Source organism: Schistosoma mansoni, chromosome 4, assembly GCF_000237925.1.
Source record: "Schistosoma mansoni strain Puerto Rico chromosome 4, complete genome".
NCBI lineage: Eukaryota > Metazoa > Platyhelminthes > Trematoda > Strigeidida > Schistosomatidae > Schistosoma > Schistosoma mansoni.
In genome coordinates, this window is record NC_031498.1 from 19,265,560 (window position 1) to 19,291,438 (window position 25,879).

The 25,879-nt window shown below is 32.6% G+C and overlaps 2 protein-coding genes across 2 annotated transcripts; one reads left to right on the forward strand and one right to left on the reverse strand.

Annotated features, from left to right (window-relative positions):
- Window positions 1–11,134: 11,134 nt before the first annotated feature.
- Smp_087250 (putative crp1/csrp1/crip1) lies at window positions 11,135–24,208 on the reverse strand. Its single transcript, XM_018797092.1, has 5 exons — window positions 23,875–24,208; window positions 16,301–16,475; window positions 14,653–14,770; window positions 12,969–13,071; window positions 11,135–11,702 (listed from the first exon to the last, which is right to left on the reverse strand). Exons 1-5 carry the CDS (start codon window positions 23,972–23,974, stop codon window positions 11,629–11,631), a joined length of 570 nt encoding a protein of 189 aa, XP_018652168.1. The 5' UTR covers window positions 23,975–24,208; the 3' UTR covers window positions 11,135–11,628.
- Window positions 24,209–25,278: 1,070 nt separating this feature from the next.
- On the forward strand, window positions 25,279–25,530 carry Smp_202560 (uncharacterized protein; the record flags this gene model as incomplete). The annotated part of the gene is made up of 1 exon (XM_018797093.1): window positions 25,279–25,530. One exon carries the CDS (start codon window positions 25,279–25,281, stop codon window positions 25,528–25,530), a length of 252 nt encoding a protein of 83 aa, XP_018652169.1.
- Between the last annotated feature and the right edge of the window lie 349 nt (window positions 25,531–25,879).

A 25,879-nucleotide genomic window follows, 5' to 3' on the forward strand; every position in this document is an offset into this window, starting at 1 on the left:
AATATTAGTATCGCTGTTATTTAGGAATACTAAGTATCGAGAATATAGTTTTTAATGATGGAATGATATGTATGGAGAAATACCGGAACTCAAAACAGATAATGAGTACATTTGAGCAATTGTGACCAATTCCAAACTATGTCATTCAATGCTTCTAACTACTAGCCGTGTTTATCGCGCGGACCCCACCAGTTGATGTGCTCGTTATTTTCTGTTTCTTCTACAATTACATTAAGACTTGATTAATCTCTCATAATAAAATGCAGTCTTCAGTTTATTCACTCTGATGACTAGAATAAAGAGTTATCGGATTAAATAAAATTACCGTACAATACTACCTGATTGGTGATAATCGGATCGACAGCCAGGACAACATTGAATAATATAACCTAACTCATCACTTGTAGGCGAATCACGAGTTTTTTTCAGTGGTTAAAACGTACATCCATTAGGTCTCAGGTTTGATCCCCTCTCCACCTACCTCTGCTTAGGCAGCCGCGTAGTATATTTAGCTACCAAATTTAAAGTGTAGCTCATACTGAAGAACTCGATGAATCAGTTTATTCACTTTTTTTTCTCAATTGACTAGTCTTTATGTTATTTGGCAAGTTTTTTTTTTCAAATAAACCGAACAATACCAAACTTCATACAAGTGTTATTTTTCCATCATTATTTCTGTATTACACAATGTAGAGAAAATGTAATAAGATAGATAATTATTAAAATAAGCCATCGTAATTGTGTCCTAACATGAGGTTTAATTTTATGACTTCTTGTTAATTTTAAGATATCAACCACTGCTCAATGTTATTTTAATCTCCACTATGTTGAAATATTTTCAGTTTGCAGTCCATTTTAGTTTTTGTTACGATTTGAGGTTAACTAGAGAATTGTTAAAAACAGTCAAGAAGGACTTGTAACTAGTTAATGTTAATTTTTGACTCATTTATACACCCTATGGTGTTATGTTGGAGCATACAATGGACATTCGTGTCTTGCCGTATGTTACTTTCAGATTGAAATTTGCCTGAGTAAGAGATATGGAGTCGAATGAATACAAAAGATCATATTGGATTCGCGAAATACCTGGATGTGAATATATAGATTGTAAATGGTTTTACAATGGATAATAATTAGTTTGAATTTAAAACCACATTCGAGCTGATGAATTCAAAAACAACAGTCATTCTCAACTCAGACAGCCATAATAGTGACCAGTTCAATGTGACCAGACTGTTAGAAATGTATCGGTTGATAGGAGAACAGCTCATTTACGTCTAACCAATGAAATGGATGAAAGGGGATCATACAATTTAAACTAGTTACTCATGAGGAACATAGTTATAATAAGCAAGTTTTATGCAGGCCATTGGTTTGAACCCGATTATAGAAATGTTATAACGAATATTCATTTAATTAAATCGATCTTCTCGAAGTGTGCTGTATCAAACCATGGTAATCTTAGAAGCTACCAATTTATGTCACGCAAATTAATCTCAGTAGTTAGTAAAAAGATAGAAACACCGGACAGTCGCTAACGTAACACTAGATTTTGACTTTTAGTTTCAATAAAGAATGTTTTAGTGTTGTGGCAATCCTGAAAATTTCTTGCAATAGACATGACAAGCTCAGGAAACGTTAAGATGAATTTTATTCAATCAGCGTTTGACTAGAAGTTTTGCCAGAAACATCACGAAAGTGAATAACCACGTGTACAGTTTCTGATTGGCTGATTACTACACTGCTACTATGTTTAGTAGCGCTCCAGAATTTTCAAAAAAACCCAGACTTCTAAAATACTATAAAAACCGTATATTTTCTGTAAATGAATAAACTTTGGAGTGAAGTGCTTCTCGCATATTTTGCGTCTTTTCTCTGGTGTTTAAGTCGCTTGGGGTTTGCGAGACTAGCTTAGGATCCGAATATAGCGTTCAATTAGCAAGACATATCATTTGGTCATTTAACACTTTCTCTTCGGCGGACAAATGAATATATATTTGTATGATAAAGAAAGATGAAAATATTTCCTTGAAAAAGCTTAGACCAGATTGCCAGACGAAACGTTGGAGTTCATTTGAAGTTCATTCGCTGAGATTTTATAAATACATTCTTCGTCCTTAATGTCTCACATGAACTCAGCGCCCAAATACCATGAGACTATTCAGTCAAATTTAGACGGAAGTTCTTATAAAATATGAAGTTAGTATTATATTAGACAAGTTAGTGAGTAATCTTACAATACCCTCCACTTACGTATATATATATGTATATAATTTTGCATGTAACAAAAAGAAAATGATTTGGTCATCTTTAAGTCCACTTTTCAGAGATTGCACAGTCAGTACAGAGCTATTCATCTGTCGAACTGATGACTAATAATTTTAGTTACTTTTAAAAATAGTTGATGTTAGAAAGTTTCTATAGGTAATAACAAATTTAGTGTCTTAACTACAAATCTCTTAAATGTCATAAACCTAGGGGATACTCAGTATATGTTATTGATGTGTATGTTCTATAGTTTTAATCCATGTTTTTATTGATGTATCATAAGTTTAGAGTTTAGCGATATTTTCAGTGTATAAAGTATTTTTATATTTCTATCATGTCTAAGTGGGTTTATGAAGTATAAGTACAACTATCAACCTTAACACAATTTTTAAATTCATGAATTTGGCTTTGAATAGTATGTGTATTACTAGATTACTCGAAATGTATCGGATAAATAAATCGCACTTTTAGATCAACTAGGTCTTTTTGTTATATTATACTCGAATTGGTATGGCGGCCTGCTTGAACATCTGGGCTGCCATCTAGATATTTCGACAATTTATCTAATCTCGTTTGTTTTAATACATCATTATGGCTATCAGTCGCATGACCTATTCAGGTGCGTTTCTGTAAAGTGTACAACCTTTCGTTGTACAAGTTACAAAGGCCCAGTCAGAGGTATCGTGGTTGCTGCCAGTATGCAGAGAAAATAATGTACACTATTCAGATGTCGATTAATTAAACTGCTAACTTCTAGTTGGTGATCACTCAGTATTTATCATCAGGATCGGCCAAGAAGTAAGAAACGGAATCTTGTTGACATACTTTGTTCTGAAAATTCTATATTGTACCAATAATGTAATATTGAATAAAGCTAGTAATAATAATTCACACCATGTAGTGTAAAAACTGTAAGATTAATAAAATTTGACTACAACGATGTAATCTGGTTGGCTTGATGAATGTTTCTAGACTTCTTGTTATTTTCACTTAAATCCTGCATGCAACGGAAAGGTAAACGAATCACAATCAAAAACATAAACGCAAAAGGACAAACGATGATGTCCTTTGGCGTAACTTCATTGTTTACAAATGTCCCACTCAGAGAGACTGTAAAATATATCTGTGAACAACTTAGAGAACAAGAAATAGAGACTAAAATCCCTGTGGAGATCATCAAGGAATTATTACCAAAATGTACTGTGAACGTACATTTCATTTCAGTGGTGAAATGTTTGGACAAATGGATAGTGTCGCAATGGGTTCACCTCTAGATCCCATATTGGCTGTCACTTTCCTCCCTAAACTAGAAAACGGTCCACTGGCACCACAGATTGGAAAGTTTTCATTTTACTGCCGATATATGGACGATACATTCATCCTTTGTAACGACCATACTGTCTTGATAGAAACACTCGATCGAAATAATGAATTTCATCCGTCTATAAAATCCATATATGAGGAAGAAAATAGAGGTAGAATAACCTTTCTATATGTTCTATTTACAAAGAGAAAAGACGGGTCATTAAGAAGAAAAATAAACAAGAAAACTACTTGAGCTGGCCAATATACAAATCTTCTTAGTTTTGTTTCTCTATAATACAAAAGAAACCTGATTAAGACACTTCACCATAGAATCAAGACCATATGCTCTATAGATGCAGTTGAAGACGAAGCAAGGGCATTGTAAACGACCCTGAAAGAAAACGGATATCCGGAGAAATTTATAAATAAACATTTAACCAATAAAAGAGAGCATAAGGAATGCCTAACCGTGAGCAGAAAGCCTGCATATATACGCCTACAATTCAGAGGCGGTTCACCTGATGAAATGCTACTATTGAAGTTTTACAGAGCAATCCAAAGAACTTTGAATGCAGGTAAACTACAATTAATGTTTTCTACACATCCTATAGTCATTCCGAGGTTGACAGATAAATTACCTAGACTAGCCACTTTTTCTGTAACTATCAATTCAACAGCTCTTGTTGAGTAAGTTATATTGGCAGATGTCCTAGGAATTTGTATATTCTGAATCGTGGGAACCTCCTAATGTTGTTAAGCAAAGGCGTAGTTAAAGCTTAACAACTCCATTCTAGCTCATTTAAGTCAAACGGGACATACATCCAACATGGAGCAATCGTGTTGACATCAGTCTGCCTAATTCCATCAGACTGAGATTCTTGCAGACGACTGAAACAATTGCTATTTGGATCAAAAAGCAAGAGCTTCGCATCCAAAAGAGATATATTCAGCCGTTCCTTTTACCCTGGTCAACTTCCGACTCAACTAGTTAATAATTAATTTTATGATATGGTGATGTAATTGCATTAGTGTTCATCTTTATATTTTAAACTTATCCACACATCTTAACATTATTGTTATTATTATTATTGCTATTATTATTACACTTGTTAATCTTTTTGAAATATTTATTCATTATCCATCCCTATCTACTAATTCTTGCCTAATTCATATTATTCTACATATTACGTAATTTTCGATTTGTAGTTACATTATTATCTCTCTCAACCCATGTCAATCATACCTATTCTGATCATTTATCTAACAATTTCATTTCATAGTTGAAAGCATGAGTCCTTTTGTAGGACTCCTCAGCAGTGCGCATCCACGACCTCGACTCGCGAGACTCTAACCCAGGACCTACCAGTCTCGTGCCAGAGCACTTAACCGATGGACCACTGAACCGGCATCTGATGGTGTTATTGTCTAACTTCAACTTCAATTGACTCATGATTTCAACTATGAAAATACCGAAATCTCCACAAAACCCCTTCTGAATTTCATTTCACTTATAAACTGATTCAAGTTAACACTTCATACAAATCGTTCCAGAGTCAATGGTTTGATTTGATTTTATATAACAAACAATCCTTAATTCTCATGCTATAATATTAAATGATGTACTTTGCTTTAAACGTGGTCAATATCTTGGATTATTAATTTGGATATATAATTGTAGAACCTGAAAAGAAATTATTGTAAAGAATATTTTTTGCTCATATAATTCACCAAGTATAAATATGATGGTTTTAATTTCATGTTTCATCTATAAGTAATTATAGACCTTTATGCTTATTAATCACTGAGTCGTAATCAGTTTCATGTTTGTGTAGTTTGTAGTGCTGGTAATGTCTTATTAAATGTTAGTTGATCTCACCATGTAGTTACTTCCAATGGATTCTCTAGTCAATGTGAGAAATATATTTTAAATAAAGCCACATTATTTGTAACTTGGGCATATGAAGATCGAACATCATTTCGTAGGGAAGGATAACGTCGGAAATCCAAAGTTACCTGTACTTTTTAAATCAAGATCTAAGCTTTGAATCTTCGAAAAAAAGGTGTCATATTCTAACAAAGAATAAGTGAATGGCAATTGTAGTGAATAAGAACACCAAGGGGAACAATCAAATGTATCTGACACGAAAATTACAGACTATCTCACTAAAATCTGACAACTATACATTAAACAGTTAATTTGCAAACTATCAATCAATTGTCTCAATCTTGACCATTCCTTCTGCAAATATCAGTCCATAGTGTCCGATTATTATTGTTCATACATTTTTATACCAATTGCATTTCGTTTCCATTCTTTCCGTATCGATCTTCTACTGAAATACACTCAGTGCCCGACCATAGTTATATACTACTTGTGCGGATATAAGTAGCCCACACAACAGTAATTGCTGACAATTGTTATGGACTGTTATATATATATATATATATATATTCTTATTGTATAACTACTAAGTAACTCGATTATATATATTTATAGTTCTCTTATTATAAACTTTCATTCGACCTGTTGGCTATTATTATACGATTTACTATTCTGAGGTCATTCCCAATTTGTTAGTTACAGTCTCTTACACTCATATACACTTTGGGGTTGATCTTGTATACTTGTTATTTTCAACTTTATGGTATGATGTAATCTGATTTGCTTGTATATAAACTGCGTATGTCTGAAATGCATGGTTCATACAGTAGAAGCTGAGATTGTGTTCTGGACCCAATGGGCAGGGTAAGGCAAGAAGAACTAATAAGAACTCAGATTTCACTCTAGGTTGCTCGTATTGGTTAAGGTGTCACTGGTTTGGCATAATGTGAAAGTCATACAAGTCGGTCTTATAATTGGTGATCTTGTCAATTGATAATTTACGGGCTCAAGAACATAATAATATCGAGCGACCCAAGAATCAGCTATCTCACAATTATAGCTATGCCATGTTGATGTGTGCTAATTACCACAACTCATGGCTATGAGAGCTCTTGTCGATGGATTCCAACCAACGGTCGTCCATTGACAGATCTCTACAATATGTTTCGAATATAAAGAGAAACTGTAAAAGATAACGTACTGAGTTCACAAGTTACTTGAACTTTAGACGGAATAAGCAAATCTAGAAAGAAAACTATTTAAAGATGTCAGCTCAATGAATCCCAGAAGTAGACACGATTGGAGTACTGCTGATCTGCATAAATAGTTGCAGAGACATGGTAATCTCTAGCCCGAATAAAATTATTGGGATCACCCAACGAATGTGTCTTACTATTGTATTTTATGTGATTGAACTTGAGCTGTCACATCATTAGAACATAATATCTGCCATTTTAGTAAGCTAATAATATTTTGATTTCTTTTTTATCAAACTGACAATGCCGCAAACCTTCGGGCTCGTAGTTAGACGTGAGTCACTTGCCTAGGCTTGTGCTAAGTGCAACAAAATACGGTCAAAAAAGGTTTACAATTTGTATTTTTCACAGTGTAATTCTTTTTAAATTAATAGTCTAGTTTAACATTCACCATCCTAATCATTCAGTTTATATCTGATATATTCATACAAACCAAGTAACATCTGACCTTTCCATGTTTTAATAATAATTTATTAACAAAATAAACTTTTTCGCTTACTGTTAGATTCCATTTTTAAAATGTTAGTTGCCTTAATGTATGATGCCATTTTAATAAAGGGAACAGTTTGTCTGAATTCCTCTTGTACCCATGCATGCATGCATTCATATATATATAATTTGTCAAATTCACCGTATTCGCACATTTACTTTCCTTTCCCGTTAAAAAGATTGATAAAATTATTGATTATACAACGTTGAAATTTGATTCGTCACTAATACTGAACAAATAAGTTGGGTTTATGGTAAAAATGATCATTAGGCATTCGTTTTAGTTTTAGATTTAGCATTTAATTTCACTTTTCAAAACCTAGAATGAAGATTCGGCTCCATCTTGATAACATTTTTGTTTTATTATATGGCTTTTGATGAATACATGAATTTACGAGACTTACCAATGTCTCCCTCCAGAGAATAAGTTGTGAGACTTTTGGTCCCCACCTACTTAAATTCATCTTACTGACTGACTCTTCCCGAAATGACCAAACATGTTCTTTAATTATATTCCCACCCTAATCTTCTTTGGTTGTTTTTAGTTATGATCCATTGAGCACTTCGAATCAACTGTTAATGATCTGAAAGGGTTTTGTGGAGATTTCAGTATTTTCATAGTTGAAATCATGAGCCAATTGAAGCTAGACCACCAAGGAAAACCTGGAAGTACTGGACGACCGTTTCGTCCTATCATGGGGCTCCTCATCAGTGCGCATCCACGATCCCGCACTCGCGAGATTCGAACCCACGACCTACCAGTCTCACGTCGAAGCACTTAACCTCTAGACCACTGGGCCGGCATCCAATGGTGTTAATGTCTAACTTCAACCAATCCACGAAATTGAGCAACCGTTCACCAATTGTCTTCAGTGAGTTGATATCTCTACAACAGACTTCGTTGTTTTCCATGGTGGTCTAGCTGCAATTGACTCATGATTTCAACTATGTTAAAGATCTCTTGATAAATACATATCTTAAAAACACTGTTTTTCTTTTATTCAAATCGTGTATTATTCATTTAACTGATTCAGTCCTTGTTTCGTCACCTAATTTTTCTACTATGTTGTTAATTTAAAAGAAATCGGTAGAAAGATATTGAATTATGTCTAATCTTTCTATTATGGAAAACATTTCTAGAAGAAAGGAATAGATATTTTATTGACTCTATTCATTATTTAATGGTTGATTAGTATTACCGCCTAATTTTTACAGGAATTCGCGTACAGCGAGTCAACAGTACTCATGAGAATATCAAAACTGTAATATTTTTCCTTTATTCTCAAAACACCCCACTAGTGAACGATGTAAATAAAAAGGAAACTTAGATCAAGAAATGTTTTGCTCACTAAATTATATCATGAAATGTTAAACAAATTATTCTAAAGTGTTTAGCTGCATATTTTGATAAAGTCTGTCTACTATGTTAAAATAATGCTTGTCAACACGGTGAAATGAATAATATGTAATACTAGTTGATTGTGTTTAGCTTAGTTGTATTTTAGCATAGTGGGCCTGTGGAGACTGCTGAAAATCTACAGTCTATATGACAGACTGGTCTCAGACAACAATTAAGAAATTTAAGAGCTGTGGACAATTGCTTTGTTCTAGAATGGGACGCCTCATCGGTATGTCACCACGATCCCATTATAGACCACACCCACGACCTTCGGCTTAGCAGAGAGCGCTTAACTTCTAGGCTTTCAAACCGGGATCTAATGCTGTACACGCTTAACTTCGACCATTCCCCTATTTCATGCAATCATCTTCCATATTTCTTGTAATTGGTATAGTTATGTGTTTATATTTGCGTGCATGCCATGAAGCTATGATGTTTTGTAATTGAATACTTAAGTGAGATATTCAAATCACTTCAGCAGTTGTATATGAAGTATTCATACTCATTAGTACAACGAATAAAGTCAAATGCTTAATCTTTTCCAATTAGGCTTTATCAAAGAAAACACTAGTAAAGGTTAGTCAATATATATTAATTTGACAAAACATGTTATTTACTGCTGAACGTCTAAAAATGTCATTTTTACTTATAAGTAATTTGGTTTTAATGAGCGGTATAAAGATCTCATACTTTCTACAAGATTTGGAAGTTTCTGTTTAGATGCCATGTGACAAGTTGGATGTTGACCAATGTGGATGAATGAGTCAGCTTCTAAATGACTTCTGTTTTTCTACAGTTTGTTACTTTTGTATTAAAACTAACTCAAAGCTGAATGAAACTCCTTGAACCAACTAACTGATAACCATACATATTTTTCATTTCATTCTGAGTATCAGTAAACTATCTACTGTACACAAATAAAAAAATGTAGATGATGTGTGGGCGAGAATGATAATGATTGGTTACCTGCTTTGTCAGACATGTAGATAGTCTGACAGGTGTCAGATGAGTTATAAATTCCCCTATCCTTTATTATTGATTGTCCATTTGCTGTTGGATTGTGTCGAGTTTTGGTGTGGAAATATATTTACGTTCTAGTCAGGCTAATCACGTGTTCTTGATCTGAGTTGTGTTGATGTCCTATAGAGTAGACACTTTGAGAGAATCTAATGTAGATATTCGTCTAAGGTAAATTAACGTCTCATTCATGTATACAAAGAAAAGAGATCGTTATAACAGTAGGGTTATGTAGTTCTATCTTATAAATAATAATATTGGTTTAAATCCAACAATCTTTTATTAAAAAAAGTACAGTAATTTTCAGTCTTTTTTATGTTATGTACAATCATATGAATCTGTTATAATTTTCTGAACATTTGTAATGGCTGTGTAATCTGTTTATTATGTTATCTATATTACACAATATCTAGAAAAACAACACCCTAAATATGACCTACTAGTAATTACTTATTGATGCATCAAGCTTATACCAACTTTTCTATTTTGAAACTTTCTTTCGCTATATAGAATAGATGGATTGTTTGTAGTGTTTTGTTCCAAATAAACATTACATCTGACGATATGTAACTACATTTAAAAAATAGGTGTTTTATTAATCAACTTTTTGATTTCATCTATTAAAACAAATATTTTAACATATAGTCAATAATTCACTTGGTATTGTTTGTTTGAATCTTTCCATTGATGTTTAGGACTGCAACTGGTCAGTCTGTAATTGGCATATGTGCATACGGTGCGTATTGCCTCGATATAGCCTTAATTCACAAGCATTGTAAGCAAAGATGGATAATGGCTAGCAGTGGAATCCAGGACGTGAGTTCCGTCCTATTTGGGACTCGTCAGCTGGATATACCTGCATCTCAGAGTTGATGTTCACTCTGGGACTCGAACCCAGTACCGTTCGCTTCATACGCCATCGCATTATCTACTTAGATACTTAGTCCTGATAGCTACTTGCTTGAGCAATGGGGTGAAGTTTAAATTCACTTGGTATTGTTTGTTTGAATCTTCCTATTGATGTTTAGGACTGCGATTGAGCAGTCTCTTATTGGCATATAGCCAATCACTTTGGTTATAAACTTTCATTAAGACCATCAAATTTTTTTTAAATTTTTAATAAAGTTTGAATGAAATACTCAGCATGATCAGATAGTATTATCTAACTTTAATTTAACCGGTCAATTCCAGAGGTACTTCCTGGAGTTCTAGTGAGAAGCAGTGACCAGTGGAGTTCAACCACGTCTGTTGTGAGATAGGAATTCACTGAAGTGGTCTGTCGGTTAAGTGCTCTGGCGCAAGACTGATAGGTCCTGAGTTCGAATCTCACGAGGCGAGGTCGTGGATGCGCACTGCTGAGGAGACGTAACAGCCGTTTAGTGCTTCCAGGTTTTCCATGGTGGTCTAGCTTCAAATGACTCATGATTTCAACAATGAAAATTCCATAATTCTTTATCTTGATTGACAAAACATTCAACTAGTTACCTCGATAAATATAGTGTTAAAATAACAATTAAATTGATATGTATAAATAAATATATAATTAAATAAATATTGCATTATTGACAAGATGAAAAAAAAGGAAAACACGCATCATAATTCATTGGGTTCAATAAATTTTGTTTGTTTTAAACCAATAAAGACGAAGAAGGAGAAGATTCAAAATGTTTATCAAGAGAAAGAATTTGCAGGTTTTTTTTAAATAAAAAAGTACACCACTTTCCTTTCAAAAAGTGTTTATTTGTTTATTTTAAAATGTTTTGGATAGAGATAAGTGAACACCATGTGTGTGTGTATGTGTGTGATTTCTCATGATAACAATCAAATGTAACTATTGACTAAAATGAAAATTAAGAATTAAAAAGCAAAAAAATTATTTTATTTTAAGTAAAAACAAAAAAAGGCTATCGAGCAAGATGAACATATCGATTGTATTTGGCTGGGTTTATTATTTTACCGAGGCTAATGTGTTAGAAATAATATTGATTGTAAATAATCTTATAGAGTAATAATTAACCCATATTTAATGCACCAGCACCTTGTCCAAAACCAAAACCTTTTGGTCCAAAATTTTTTCCATAACAAGCTGAAAAATAAAACAAAAAATTCGATTATTATTATTTCTTAGAAAGTAGTCTTATTTGTAAGTTTATACATGGTAACTTGACTACTCGAGCTAAAAGCTCATTGGAATATCGAAATACATTTAAAACAAAATTATCCTCTATTCCCTTGTTCAATTCGTCTAATAACTGAACGATTAAAAATAGATCTTAAATACACATCATAGTGACCAAGACACAATAAACTCATTTGCTATTGTTTACTTAATATTTAGGACTGCAGCTGATCAATCTTTTATTGGCCTATGTGCATGCTGTGCATATTGCCTCAATTGCAGTCCTAAACATCAATGGGAAGATTAAAAACAAACAATACCAAGTGAGTTTAAACTTCACCCCCTTGCACAAGCAAGTGGTTATCAGGACTCAGTATATGTATCTGGTGCCCTTTTGTACCAATATGTATGTGTTTAAATAAATAAATAAGGACTCAGTATCTAAGTAGATAATGCGATGGCGTATGAAGCGAACAGTACTAGGGTTCGAGTCCCAGGGTGAATATCGACTTTGAGATGCAGGTACATCCAGCTGACGAGTCCCAAATAGGACGAAACGCACGTCCTGGATTCCACTGCTAGCCACTATCTATCTTTGATCATAACATAATAGTCAATTTTAAGTGCACATTTAAAAATATCAAAAGAGAGAATTTCCGTCTTAAGCTGTTTATAGCTAAAGTCTTGGAATATATTGCTTTTCATAACTAATGATGTCTTCAAAAAACTGAGCGTATTCAATTCAAGGAAATCTGAATAACACATAAAAATGAAGTTCATGGTATAATTAATCTGATAGTGGTGTGTTTATAGATACAATCAAATCTACTGAGACAATCAGTCACAAACAAGGAGATAAAAACAAACTGATATAACATTTATGGAGTAACTGAAAAGCTCTTTTCTACATGAAGCAGGCTCTGAAGATGTAACCAAGCGCGATAATGAAGGCATCTCAAATAAACTGTCTACCTCAATGAACAAAACATCACCAAAAGTATGCCGTTAGTTTGTAAATCTTTATCATTATTTCAAAGATGTTTCAAAAGGAAAACAAGTATTAATTGTCCCAATAATATTGACATTTTAATATTTAGAAACCATTAATATTGTAGCTAGATTCGTAGCAAATAATTTTCCTGTAAATAAACCAAATTAATAAGTGTTATTCATTCAATTAAATCACATAAACTATATATTTATAGGTATTTAGATAGATATTTAATACAGTACCTTTACAGTAAATTTCTTTTTCTTCCTTTTGAGTGCACAAGGTGGTTGAGTCAAGTGATTTCCCGCAAACTTTACATCGGAAACAAGCTTTATGAAAGTTGAGCTAATTATAGAATTATAGAAAAAATAATGATAAATAAATGATGTATAAGCAGCATTAAAATATTCCAAGTAATGAAAATAATTATGTTGTAAAAATTTTTTGAAGATTACTTTAACTTCTAGGTGGTATTCGTAAGGAATTAAACTGAGTTTGGGTTTCACGGAAACCGACGAACACTGGGAAGCTGTATTTTCTCAGTATGAGCCATCTCAAAATTAGTCTATTATTTCATTAGGAATCGAACCTAGAAAATTTAGATTTCTAAAAGAGCTTTTAACAATCAGAGCCAGTTTTGCGATATCCAATGGTACATATTGCCAACTTGAGTCATTTTGTGATGTGTCCAAAGAATCTATTAGTGTCATTAGTAATGACTACTTCACCGCTAACATACCTGAACAAAACAAATAAGTTATCCAATGCATCTTGGTTCTAATTGGGATGCTATCTAATGTCTGATTCTGATAAATACTACCTAGATAATAAATAAGTGTTAGTCGGCACAGTAACTTCTCTAATGTTAAGATTAAACATTTTGAGAGAAAAATTACAATTTGCTTGTTGCTGATACCTTTGTAACAATTTTCTAACAAACTGGGACAGTTAAGTCAAAAAATCAATCTTAGAAGTACATATTTATATAGTGAAATTTGATACGTCTAATTTGATTATTTCAAGTTTCTGTACAAAATGCAGTGATTTCAACTTATATTCATCTTTCACGCTATGGTAAAATATTTTCTAGGATACTTTGTGATAGAACGTTATCTAAAACGCCACTGACTTGTACATCGTCCAACTAAGAGAATTTCGCTTGTTTTCTTTTTAGAGTTTTCAGTGTTATATGAAAACTGATATAGGAGCGCAAGTGATACGGTTAAAAAAAAATTGAGCTTCATTGTACATATTCATCTCTTTTTTCAGCTACAAATAATTTTCTCGGAAGTTCTTCAACTTTATATCAACCTATTTGTTCTTTTCCTAACAATTTCTGCTAGTTTATATGATCTTTACTTTCATTAATTTGAGTAGAAGTATAAGATAATCAAACATTTTAACAATATGTCAAGTTTATTTGCTAACTTGTGCTTCAAAATAGTACCAGTGTTTACAAAACAATTTGTTTACAAACACGTTACTTGAACAGTGAATGAAATAGTTCTCATCGTTAACTAATTCTTGATTTTTAGGTAAAGCTTTTACATTCTACTTTCATAAAGTTTCAGGCTTATCAGTTTCAAGACATAGAATCATAATGGTACTACTACTACTACAACTACTGTGAAACATAACATTAGGCAGGAGGAAGGTACATTTATTATGAGAAGTTACAAAGTATCCATATAGTAAATATACACGGTCCTCAATCTTCCATTTGCATCATTCGGTATGTTCTGCAGTTGGAACCGTTTTCTCATCCAGTCTCCACGTGTTATGCCGACGCTGTGCTTTCGATGCACTGAAACTCTTCACTTCGTCTGACAAATGTAGCAGTTTAGACGTCACGTTCCTCTACACACTACTTAAAAAACAACCTTGTGAGTAGCATCCACTACTACTAAAATATTTGAATAAACTTACTCCACTTGGACATCCAATAGCTTTTTCGGCATCATATACACGTTTACCACAACGTGGGCAACCACCTTCTTCGGGAGGTATAACTTTACCACCCATTGCACCAGCTGTTGGTTTATTTCTAGGTTAACAGTTTTAAAAAAATATTTGTATATACAATAAATTATTAGAACACGTTTTTGTAAACTCTGAACTATATATATAAAGTCAGAACGTCTGAGCTTAGTGATAGTAATAGTATTGTTTAGTTAATGGATAATATTTAGATAGTTGGACTTCTTCATCATTTCAAGCTACCAGTTTCCTCTTAATCTATCACACACTCTCTCTTGACATTTATGGCTAAATTTGACTGATGGTTTGAAGATTTCACATACCATGTAATCTCTTTGTTATTTTATAAAGTATATTTTCCTTTAATAAAGAGATAGACTCAACTTGTCTCCTGAACTAACCACATTTCTGAAAATGTTTCTAATATCTTTGTTTCAGTCACCAGTTAGCTCAGTAAAGATCAATTGAAGAACATATTTTGGGTCTGCTTGATAAGTGAAGTTGAAATTATTAGTTCAGTGAATAAAATTTAAGTTCGAAAGTTTGGAAAATTTCCATTAACAAATATTATTTCAGCTTATCGACAAAAATGAAATCGAATGTGAGAACCAAAAGATGTATAATCCTACCATACATAAAGGACGTATCAAAAACTACGACAAGATTGTGTAGGAAGTTTGGAATGGTCTTAGCGTATAAACCAGCAAAATGATCAATCAGTCTTATGCACACTAAAGGATGAAATAACAAAAGAATAAAAACCGGACATTATTTTCAAAATAAACGGTTTTAACTGTGAGAAACACTAGGTCGGACAAAGTGGACGCCTTGTCATCTTCATCTTCATGAACACAAACCAGCTTTCAAACGCCATGATGCATCTCCGCTCATTGAGCGTGAACAATTATAGACTGAAAAAATTTCGAGATTTTGGATTTAGAGAATACTGATAACACCAGAGAATTTTCAGAAGCTTGAAACTTACGTCAATCAGCAATCAACAAACACATAGAAATCGATCAAATTTATCAACAAATCAGAAAATTCATGAATAAATATGGGATCAGGAATTAATTCAAGGGGAGAAAAAATCAAAATAAATATACAGTCAACGGCAGATCAAATATCAATAGTAACCAGTTAAGATCAAGGACGACAGGACGAGCTGTTAGTCATATGTCAAGAAATTCGAATAACTCATTTTTACCTGGATTTTGTGTTGATGATGACGTTCAGAAAAATAAAAAGTGAATGCTTCATGATTAAACCATCCAGCTTAGAAAAAGAAGCTCCACCAAAACCATTCAACTGTGTTACAAATCTTATCCACTATCTTGGCCTAGACTATGTTTTATTATAGACGTTGTTTCGGTTTACATATAAATCTTTTCAACCTCTGGATGAAGCACATAAATAAGTCAATACTTTCTTTATCCTGATACTTGTATACAATCAAGCTTCCATAGTTTGGTTAGTGAGGTCGTATTGATGAATCGTCTGATAGTTATTAGCATAGATAAGTAATATAATTTAAAAATAATTATCCCATCATCAAATGCATCATACACAGCTCATATCATCTCTTATAAAAACTTACGACATTTCTGTTTCTTTATTGCCAACATGAGTTCCAGTATCCATATTCAATGCTCCAGAACCTCCACCGAATCCATAGCCTTTAGGACCAAATTTACGACCATGGCAAGTTTTACAAAATACTTCTCCTTCGTGTTCAGCCACTGTAGTACTGTCCAACATTTTATTGCACAGACCTTTAAAAATAAGGTGTATATTTATATAAACAGGGTCTGATATTTGACAAGAAAATAAAAGTAAATAGTTTCATATACCTTTTGTGGATTTCATTAATGTTAAGCCTATAGCTTTTAAAATGTATTTTTTGGTACTCCCATTACCACAAGAGAAGGTTTTAACTAAACCGTTGTTTGTATTCAGAACTGGATTGTAGTCAGTGACATTCGGCATATATGCATCTTGAGCTTATTGCTTTGATATAGCCATTTTGTCTCAAGTTGTTTGAGCAGATGGATCATGACTAGTAATGGAACCTACGATGTTCGTTTTGTCCTATTTGGGACTAGTCATTTGAGTCTACCCAGATTGTAACACTGATGTTCATACTGAAACTCGAGCCGCATACCTTTCACTGAAGATGATAACAAGTGAATCATTGAGTCTCAGTGTAAAAATTAACACTGAGATACTGGGATGTCCACCTAACAAGTGCCAAATAGAACGAAACGCGCGTACTAGGTTCCAATGATAGTCACAATTTATTTATTCTAAAAATATTCTATTCGATTGTCAGGAATGAAAAATATAACGTTAACTTTCATAGCGGATTTAATATTAATCAGGTTGTTGCTATGTAAAGGGAACCAACTGGATGAATATTTATTCTGAGTTGTTTCAAATCAAATCAGTTATTGGCTCAGTGGTCTAGAGGTTAAACGTTCGCGTGCGAGACCGAAGGTCCTAGGTCCGAGTTCCGAATGCGGGATCGTGAATGTGTACTGCTCATCAGTCCCATACTATGGTGAAACGGTCGTCCAGTGCTTCTAGGTTTTCAATGGTAGTCTAACATTCATCCATTCATGATATCAATCTAAACTCAACAATTTCTACAACCGTATACTGATAATTTTATATTACAAATAGTTATCAATCTAAAACCTGTTTAGAATAATAAAATGAATCAAATAAGATTCGTTTCATTTTTTGTGACTTGTCAATAGTTTTCATTGGTGAATACAAATATATTAAATTCGTAATACCTAATTCTCCATAATGTTCACATTAGCTTATAACTTAAAGTATCACAACTAAAGACTCATTCATGGATTTAAAAGTAATAGGTTCTTGTCATATGCCCTAAAATTTCCAAGTTTTCTTCAGACATACTTTAGTAATGTGTCTTTATGGAAAGTTTTTAAGTTTGAAAGTGTGTAAACGATATATAAGCGGACTTCACAGTCGATTAAAATGCATACTATAGGTCTATTAAGAATAATTCTAGTATTTAGTTCACAAATTTAAAATTTTAAAGATAAGATAACAAATTTCTATTGAACATTGGAGGTAATGACTGGAAACTGAAAATTTTTATAAAATACTACCCCAAGATAGGATATATTAGTATACTAAGAATGTACACATAAACCTTCCTGTTTACTTTCAAGAAAAATATTATATTTAGCTTACTATGATATTAGAAATATATGTCTCCCAAGAGAGGAATAGTGATTATTGATATGATTCATTTAAAAGAAAACTTATTTATTTATTTGAACACATAAACATTAGTACAAAGGGGCACCAATAAAAATGAGGCCAGTAGTAGTTATCACTGATTTGTGTGAGGGCTGTGATACTGCCCGGGTGCCCAAACATACATGGATGGTCTTCTTAGGGGGCTACATCTGCAGTAGTTGACCTAAAGGTCTAATCTACAAGGAAGTGGTTCAACCTCCTTAGGAGATGCAGTCCCATGGTAGCTGGTAACCAACATTTGATCCATACGCCATTTGTTTCCTCAAGATCCTGGAGCACATGCATACCATTGGTTTGGAATCAGGGCTTACCAACTCCGGGTAAAGTGCCGGACATCTGTTCAATGCATGCAGTCAAAGCAGTTTGATAAAAACGTTAAACATGATAACGCTGTAAAAATAAGAAATACTGTGTTTATATGAATGCATCATTAGCTGTATCAGTTAATATTAAGTCTTGGTAAGTGGCTACTTATAATAGGAATTGATATAATCGGAAAAATATCATTGAATAAATAGGGATTAAAAGACAGTAAAAATAACCAACCAAAAATTAACTTTAGTAAAACAAAACACATATATAAATACAAGAATGAAAATCATGAGTTGTTAAAGACATAAATAATTGCAGATAAGTTTTATAGGTTAATTATAGGTCACTGGAATTTATACGTGTCTATCTAGATAGATTTCATGTCACATCAATAATCTAAAATAATTTATGAATAAGCAAAGATTGACAGTGGCTAGCAGTGGGATCCAGGACGCACGTTCCGTCCTATTTGGGACTCGTCAGCTGGATATACTTGCATCTCAGAGTTGATGTTAACTCTGGGACTCGAACCCAGTACCATTCGCTTCAAACGCCATCGCATTATGTACTAAGATACTGAGTCCTGATAGCCACTTACTTGTGCTGACGAGTCCCAAATAGGACGAAGCGCACGTCCTCTATTCCACTGCTAGCCAATGTCCATCTTTGCTTATAATGCTTGTGAATTAAGGCTATATCGAGGCAATACGCACCGTATGCACATATGCCAATTACAGACTGACCAGTTGCAGTCCTAAACATCAATGGAAAGATTCAAACAAACAATATTATGTAAATTCTAATTTATGAATAGTTACCAATTATATCAAACACCATTTAAAATATAACTAATGTTTATGTTATTTAGAAAATGGGTAAAAATTACCCAATGTAATTATGAACTACTTATAAATTGACTGAAACAAATCGTTAAATGTTGATGAAAATTTAATACTACTGAACAATAAATGAATGTTTCTTTTTTGAGTCTTTCTATCTTAGAATTGTGATTTACATAAGTTTGAACCAGAAAGATAACACTGCATTCATCTAATTGTTAATATATTCCATTGAAGTAAGTCCATTAGTATTAGTTACTGCAGGATGCTAAAATAAAAAGGCTTACGTAACCAGTTTACTTAACGTTAAGCAAATGGTCACACACTTCATTCATACCATAAATTGATCAATTTACTTGGTGACTTAATTAAAAGTAATACCCTGTAAGCCATCGTTCTAACAACCCGGATGTCATCAATAAAACCTTAGTTTAATTTTATTTACCTGTGAGTAACATCCTGATATAAGTACATTTAATCAATGTTAGAACGACCAACAATTAATATGCAAAAAGTACTGAATCCTAAATGCTATTTCTCATAAGCTTCTAGCAAGCTGGGTTTCAAGAAGTGTTCGTTTTAATGCTAACTGATAACCAACAAATATTGATCCATGTATAATGGTCAGCAGCACCAGTCATGATGATGCCCGAAAATGTCTTTTGAAAATTATATTTTCCTCGCGCTTACCAGTTAACAATCAAATTTATAATAATCTGTGTGAGAAGGAATAGTTTGCTCAGAAAAGACATTGTTTTTGGAGATGATTTGTTGTCTGAGCTGGATGACTTAATCATTTAATTTTCTTTTTCTTTGTCCACGTGCACTGATATTAGAGAAGTCATGTCGTGGCCATGGCATAGCAATGACCACACATCTGTGGACAACAACCAAGCTTCAAGTTAACAGAACAAGTTGTTGTTTAATTTGTGAAGAATTCAAATTAATCACTTTTTATTGAAATATATGCACTGATGGTATTGTTGAGGAAGACCATAAAAGCTTCAAAACTAAACCATCCAGCTCCGAGAACAAAACGCCTCGAAAATCCTTATCCTAAACTACAAATATTCCACATAATCTCAAAAGACGTTGTTCTAATGTCTTGTTCCACCTGTTATCATAATATATCTACTGAATGTGGTGCACTTTGATTCATTTAGTCAATGATGGTACGTCTGACAGGCCTCTAAATATATTAACTAGCGCAGAAAGTTTGATAATTGACTAAATATAAACTTACATTCTATAGGAATTGATAGAAACATGAATCATATAAGAAAGTTACGTAAAGTCAGTACTAAAATTCACGGTACATTCTCAGATTTTCACGTTTATAAAATAGACTTATTCTCATTTTAACTTAATTATCGATTAAGATTGTCTGGAGAAAAAAGTGAATCTCCAGTTCACCACATGGATGTTTAGATTGGGTTAAAATCATTTTAATTGCATAGAAACTACATACCCTTTATAGAATTAACTGCCTTCATTAATAGTTTACTCATTTAGATTCTTTTTTAAAGATTTTTAATTAGTAATTCTCACCCTAAACCTCAGACTAATTGTTTATCAGATATTAAATAAAATATGAAAACAGAAATCAGCAAGATATTTACTGACTAGAGAGCACGAAAAGAAACTCTTATTCATCAGATTTGACTCTGATTTGATGTTAGAAACTACCTGAAAATTTATAACATTATATTTAGCAAAAAACAGTATTTGTTAAAGTACTAAAGATGTTTTGAACAAAATACAATACTGTAAAAATGGTTGGAACTAAGATGATCTATGCCTACGGGAATAAAGACATTGATCAAAACTGTACATGAATTCATATTTACTACTTCCTTAAACAGTATGCATCAAATAGATCTCTATTTCATACACCTTTACCCGTTTATAAACTTGATTAAAGAAAGAACAAGTATTGTAGAAGTATTTGTGTGGTGTATGCTACTTATATAGAAACATATAAGTAGTATGTAACAACAATCGAAAGTAGAATCCCTAACAAAAAATGTTCGAGAGGATTGATCTGAAGAAAATATAAAGGGGAAATATAAAGGAATTGAGAATTGGGAGAATCATAAAGAATGTAATGGACAATTGATGGACGGTTTGAAAATGAAGCATTTAATGAATGGTTTTCACATTCAGCATGATACAAAAGCTGTTCGTTCACTGCACATCCATCTCGCTCTTTGTAAAATTTTCAAACGTTTCTTTCAAGTGATGGGTATTATAGTGATATTTTGATTTCATTAACTCATAATTAAACTATACAACGCATACCTTACAACTACTATTTTGTTAAGTAACACATCATCCTGTTTATTATATGTTTAATATTTTGTTTATAAATGGGTAATTTTACTAAGAAAATAAAACCCAATCCATTGATCAGTTGTATTGTCTTTTGACATCAGTTCACTTGAAAAAAATGGTTTAAGTTATTGATCGAGAGAAACCCTGAAAATAAGGTTGGATACAATTGAGTGGTTATTATTCAATGTTGGTAATATGGTAGGTTGTATTTCCACAGCCCTATAATGTCTTTAATTCATGAAGATATCGTGTAATTTACTAGATTTCAAAGCTTTGTATTCTGTTTCAAATTTAGTCTTTTGGTTATTAAATTTCAAATCATAAGGTAGGTTAGACTTTGAGTCATTATTGATGAATCTTAATTACTAACACTTTTAATAAGCATAAAAGTATTAACATCGTACTGTTTATTCAAAAGTTTGGTAGTGCTGTTCATCTTGCAATAGATGACAGATCTTATTGACATTTTGGTTATTAAACATTTTTAGATCAACTATACGAAACTTCTTCAAAGTTTTCAATTAAAATTATCCGATACTGCTTTTAACCTACATTTTGCTTATTACATAACTAACAAAGTAAGTAACTTTACTACACACCTGTGCAATTACTTGAGCATCCACACAGAATAGATTAAGTCAAGTTTAACCAAGACGGGATTATACAAAATGTGAATGGTTGTTTGATTAGTATAGTAACTAATGGTACTTTCTGGTCGAACACTGTAGAAATCATCTGCTCAGATCACTCAACAACATATTTTTAAAATTAGGGACAATATCATTTATAATCTACTGATCTAGAAACATAGTGTCATATATATAGGATTTCGTAAATCAGTTATCGACTTCTACCATGTTCCATGGCAAAAGCTTTAGCAAGTGCAGAAAAAAAACTTAGAAGTGGTCAACCTTCCTAGCATCAAATAAAGCGGTTTCACAAAATAATTCTTTGGTCAACATGTTAATCAAAGGGGGAGTATGACTCTCAATTTCACCTTCAGATTTATTTACAAGTTGCACCTGGACATCAACGCAAATGAGTAGGAATCGCTGACAGAAGACTATCTAGATTTTTTTGAAAATTTTCGGATTGTTTTTCTCTTAACTGTGATTCATACAAATGTAATCACTATTCATTTAATACACTTAGAACATGATATGGTTGTCCTTATGTTTTCAAGTAACAAACGACTGATAAGTTTACTGTCACATAGGTCTAGTCAACAGACGAACACAGTTTCTTCTATAGTTCACAGACATACTCGGTATCATACCGTAAAAATACATTGGAATTTAGTCGACATCACATGAATCTCTTCTATTGGTACATTTTAGGAAGATTGACACTCAATTTCAATACACTTTAACTAATCAAGCTGTCTTTCCAAGAGTACATGATTAGGATGAGTGTTGAGTTGTAACATCTCTTAGTATCCACCATCTATGATGAGACTTTATCGGCCAGTAGTGCCCTAAACAATCGATATACATATATTTCTATCTTTTAGCTAATAATGTTAATTCAATAATTTAGAAAGATGATTTTGTTGAGCGGAAAATGGAATCTAGGTTCATAAGTTAGTTTTTATTATCGAAAAGTTCATAATGATTAGAAACTCAGCTATATCTCAAGTAGATCCATTCGAAATGTGTTTACACCTTTCTCAGGATCACTAATATATATTTCTTTAAAACAAAGTCATTATTTTTGATTAAGTGTATTTTCATACAACCCCAAAGTATCTTTACGTGGAAAGGTAAGTGCACTAATTAGTACGTCACTGGGGTAACGTTTAGTCATTAAAAAGCTAACCAGTTTAAATCAAAAGTACATGTTTTCTTCAGCACGACTTTAAATTCTGAATTCTTTCTTAAATCAATGAATTTACTGTTTATAATGATCAACTCTAATGAATAATTTACGATTAATAAAAACTCAAAAACACTAGTTATCCTACTATCTTATAAATTAGTAGTTTAGTTTAATGGTATAAAATATAAATATATTGTAAGCAAAGATGGATAGTGGCTAGCAGTGGAATCCAGTTTGACGCGCGTTTCGTCCTATTTGGAACTCGTCAGCTGAGTGGGCCTGCATCTCAGAGTTGATGTTCACACTGGGACTCGAACCCAGTACCTTTCGCTTCAAACGCCATCGCGAAACGCGCGTCCTCGATTTCACTACTAGCCATTATCCATCTTTGCTTATAATGCTTGTGAATTAAGGCAATATCGAGGCAATACGCACAGTATGCACATATGCCAATTACAGACTGACCAGTTGCAGTCCTAACATATCGATGGGAAGATTCAAGCAAACAATACTAAATGAATTTATAAATATATTCTTTAAAGCATCAATACCTATCAATCAATGTTATCAAAAAATAACTTACCACATTTTAAGCACATACTATGCCATGCTTTACCACCGGCTATCTTTCTTTCTGCAGCATAAACAGCTTTTTGACATTTTGGACAAATTTCAGAAGGCATAATGAATGAAAGAATAGATATTCAGAAGAAATATTTGCAAGATCTATTCTCTAATGGTTATGTTCAACAGAAACAATCTGTTTATAATAATAGTAAACAGGATTAATTAACTTCGAAACACTATTCACAATATTCTTATGGTTTATATTCTAGTAAATGAAAAACCAAAAAAAAAATATGTAAATCAATTTCTTTTAAAAGGAAGTCTTCTATTTATCTCTATGGTAATAAAATTAAATGATGATTATAGTTCATGTATTATTACGAAATTTATTTATATACAGTTTCTACATGATTTACAAAATGTTTGTTAACAATTGTGCACATATATATATTTCAGTAGATTGAAAAGAGGGAACATAGGTAAGGTATAGTGAATAAGGGGGGGGAGGGGTTGAACAGTTAGGTTTTTCTTTCTAAATGATTCTCATTTCTTTTTCCTATTTTACATTACTTGGATATTTTAAGAAATGTGTTTTGATTGGTATACAATTGATCAATAATAGAACAAAGATTACAGAAAAACTTATTTTATTGTGAAATAAAGGTTGAATTTGAAGATTTGTGCCTCATCTGTCTGTCTAACTAAATCAATAAAAAAATTGTGAAATTTTTGTTAATAAGAATTAGAATTGTATAAAAGAAATTTTTATGATAGTTATTTATTTCAATGGTAAATTTGTCCAACATTTGAGAAATTGCTACTAAAGTCTAAACGTTTTTGTGTCATAGTTGGATTTGTTTCTTTTTTCAGTATAGGGTTGTGGAGATTGTTGAATTTTGATTGATATCATGAATAGATGAATGTTAGACCACCATTAAAAACCCGGAAGCACTAGACGACCGTTCAACCCTCGTATGGGACTGATGAGTAGTGCGCATTCACGATCCCGCATGCGGAACTTGGACCTAGAACCTTTGGTCTCGCACGCGAACGTTGCATACAGTTTTAAGGTTCCAAACCATACTGTAATTACAAATAGAATGTTATTTCAATGAATAAGCACATTCTATTCGCTTTCAGACCTAATATATTACATTAAAAGGACATCAAAAAGAAAATTAAAAGGACTATATATCAAAAATAGTAATATATCAAGCGGAATTGTTATTGAATTTTATTAACTAATTACGAAAATAAATTTTTAAATTAAGCTGCAACGAGAATGAAAGAAAGTGATTATTATAATTTTTCAGAGATTTCGCTAGCTAGTTTAATGAAACCAAGAAGTTAATAAGATTTTCATCTTTCTTCGGATTCCAGAAAACAAGATCATAAGCACTCAAACAGTCTTGTTAGAATCATGATATATTTTTCTCAAATTAGCTTCGGGATAATTTCATCGCATATCGTTAATTTGAGACAAGATAATGTACCGAAGCAAGTGGTAAACGGATATGTCCATCGTACATTGACAGAAGCTTTCTGTTTTCCTAATATTCCAGTCCACTTCATCCATAACAATATGTCTAAACTTAACACAGTTCATGTTGTGATTTCTTTACTAATGGATGTTGATTTTAAAGGAATTGTACAGCTTTGTTTTGTTGCCTAACCTTGGTAAGTTTCACTGATACTGCATTATGTTGATCTGGTCGAGAAATCTCGTTACTTTATATGGTAGCCCAATTTAACTGAGATTTAATATTTTCAGAGTACAAGTTTTATTAGGCTGCTGATTTAATGTAAGAATAAAAATTATATTTTTTTATAAATCTCCAATAGATAAATTTTAGACTATCAAATTAGATTTTGAGCGGTGATCTGTTTTAGATTTTGTTACTATATCTATGTTCAGTTTGTGGTGCATATCACTTATGGGCAACACCAGTCAAAAGTGGAATGCCTTGCAGTAGAAGATTTAGAAGATCGTATTGGATAGAGCAAAAATGTTAAGCAATCTA

Bases quoted from the DNA above. Each gene is read 5' to 3' on its own strand.
- Smp_087250 (XM_018797092.1), bottom strand. From the start codon at position 23,974: ATGCCTTCTGAAATTTGTCCAAAATGTCAAAAAGCTGTTTATGCTGCA. The intron at 16,476-23,874 runs GTAAGTTATTTT...TTATTTTTAAAG, and splicing joins TAGTATGTGCTTAAAATGTG to GTCTGTGCAATAAAATGTTG. The intron at 13,072-14,652 runs GTAAGTTTATTC...TTCTATAATTAG, and splicing joins CTATTGGATGTCCAAGTGGA to CTCAACTTTCATAAAGCTTG.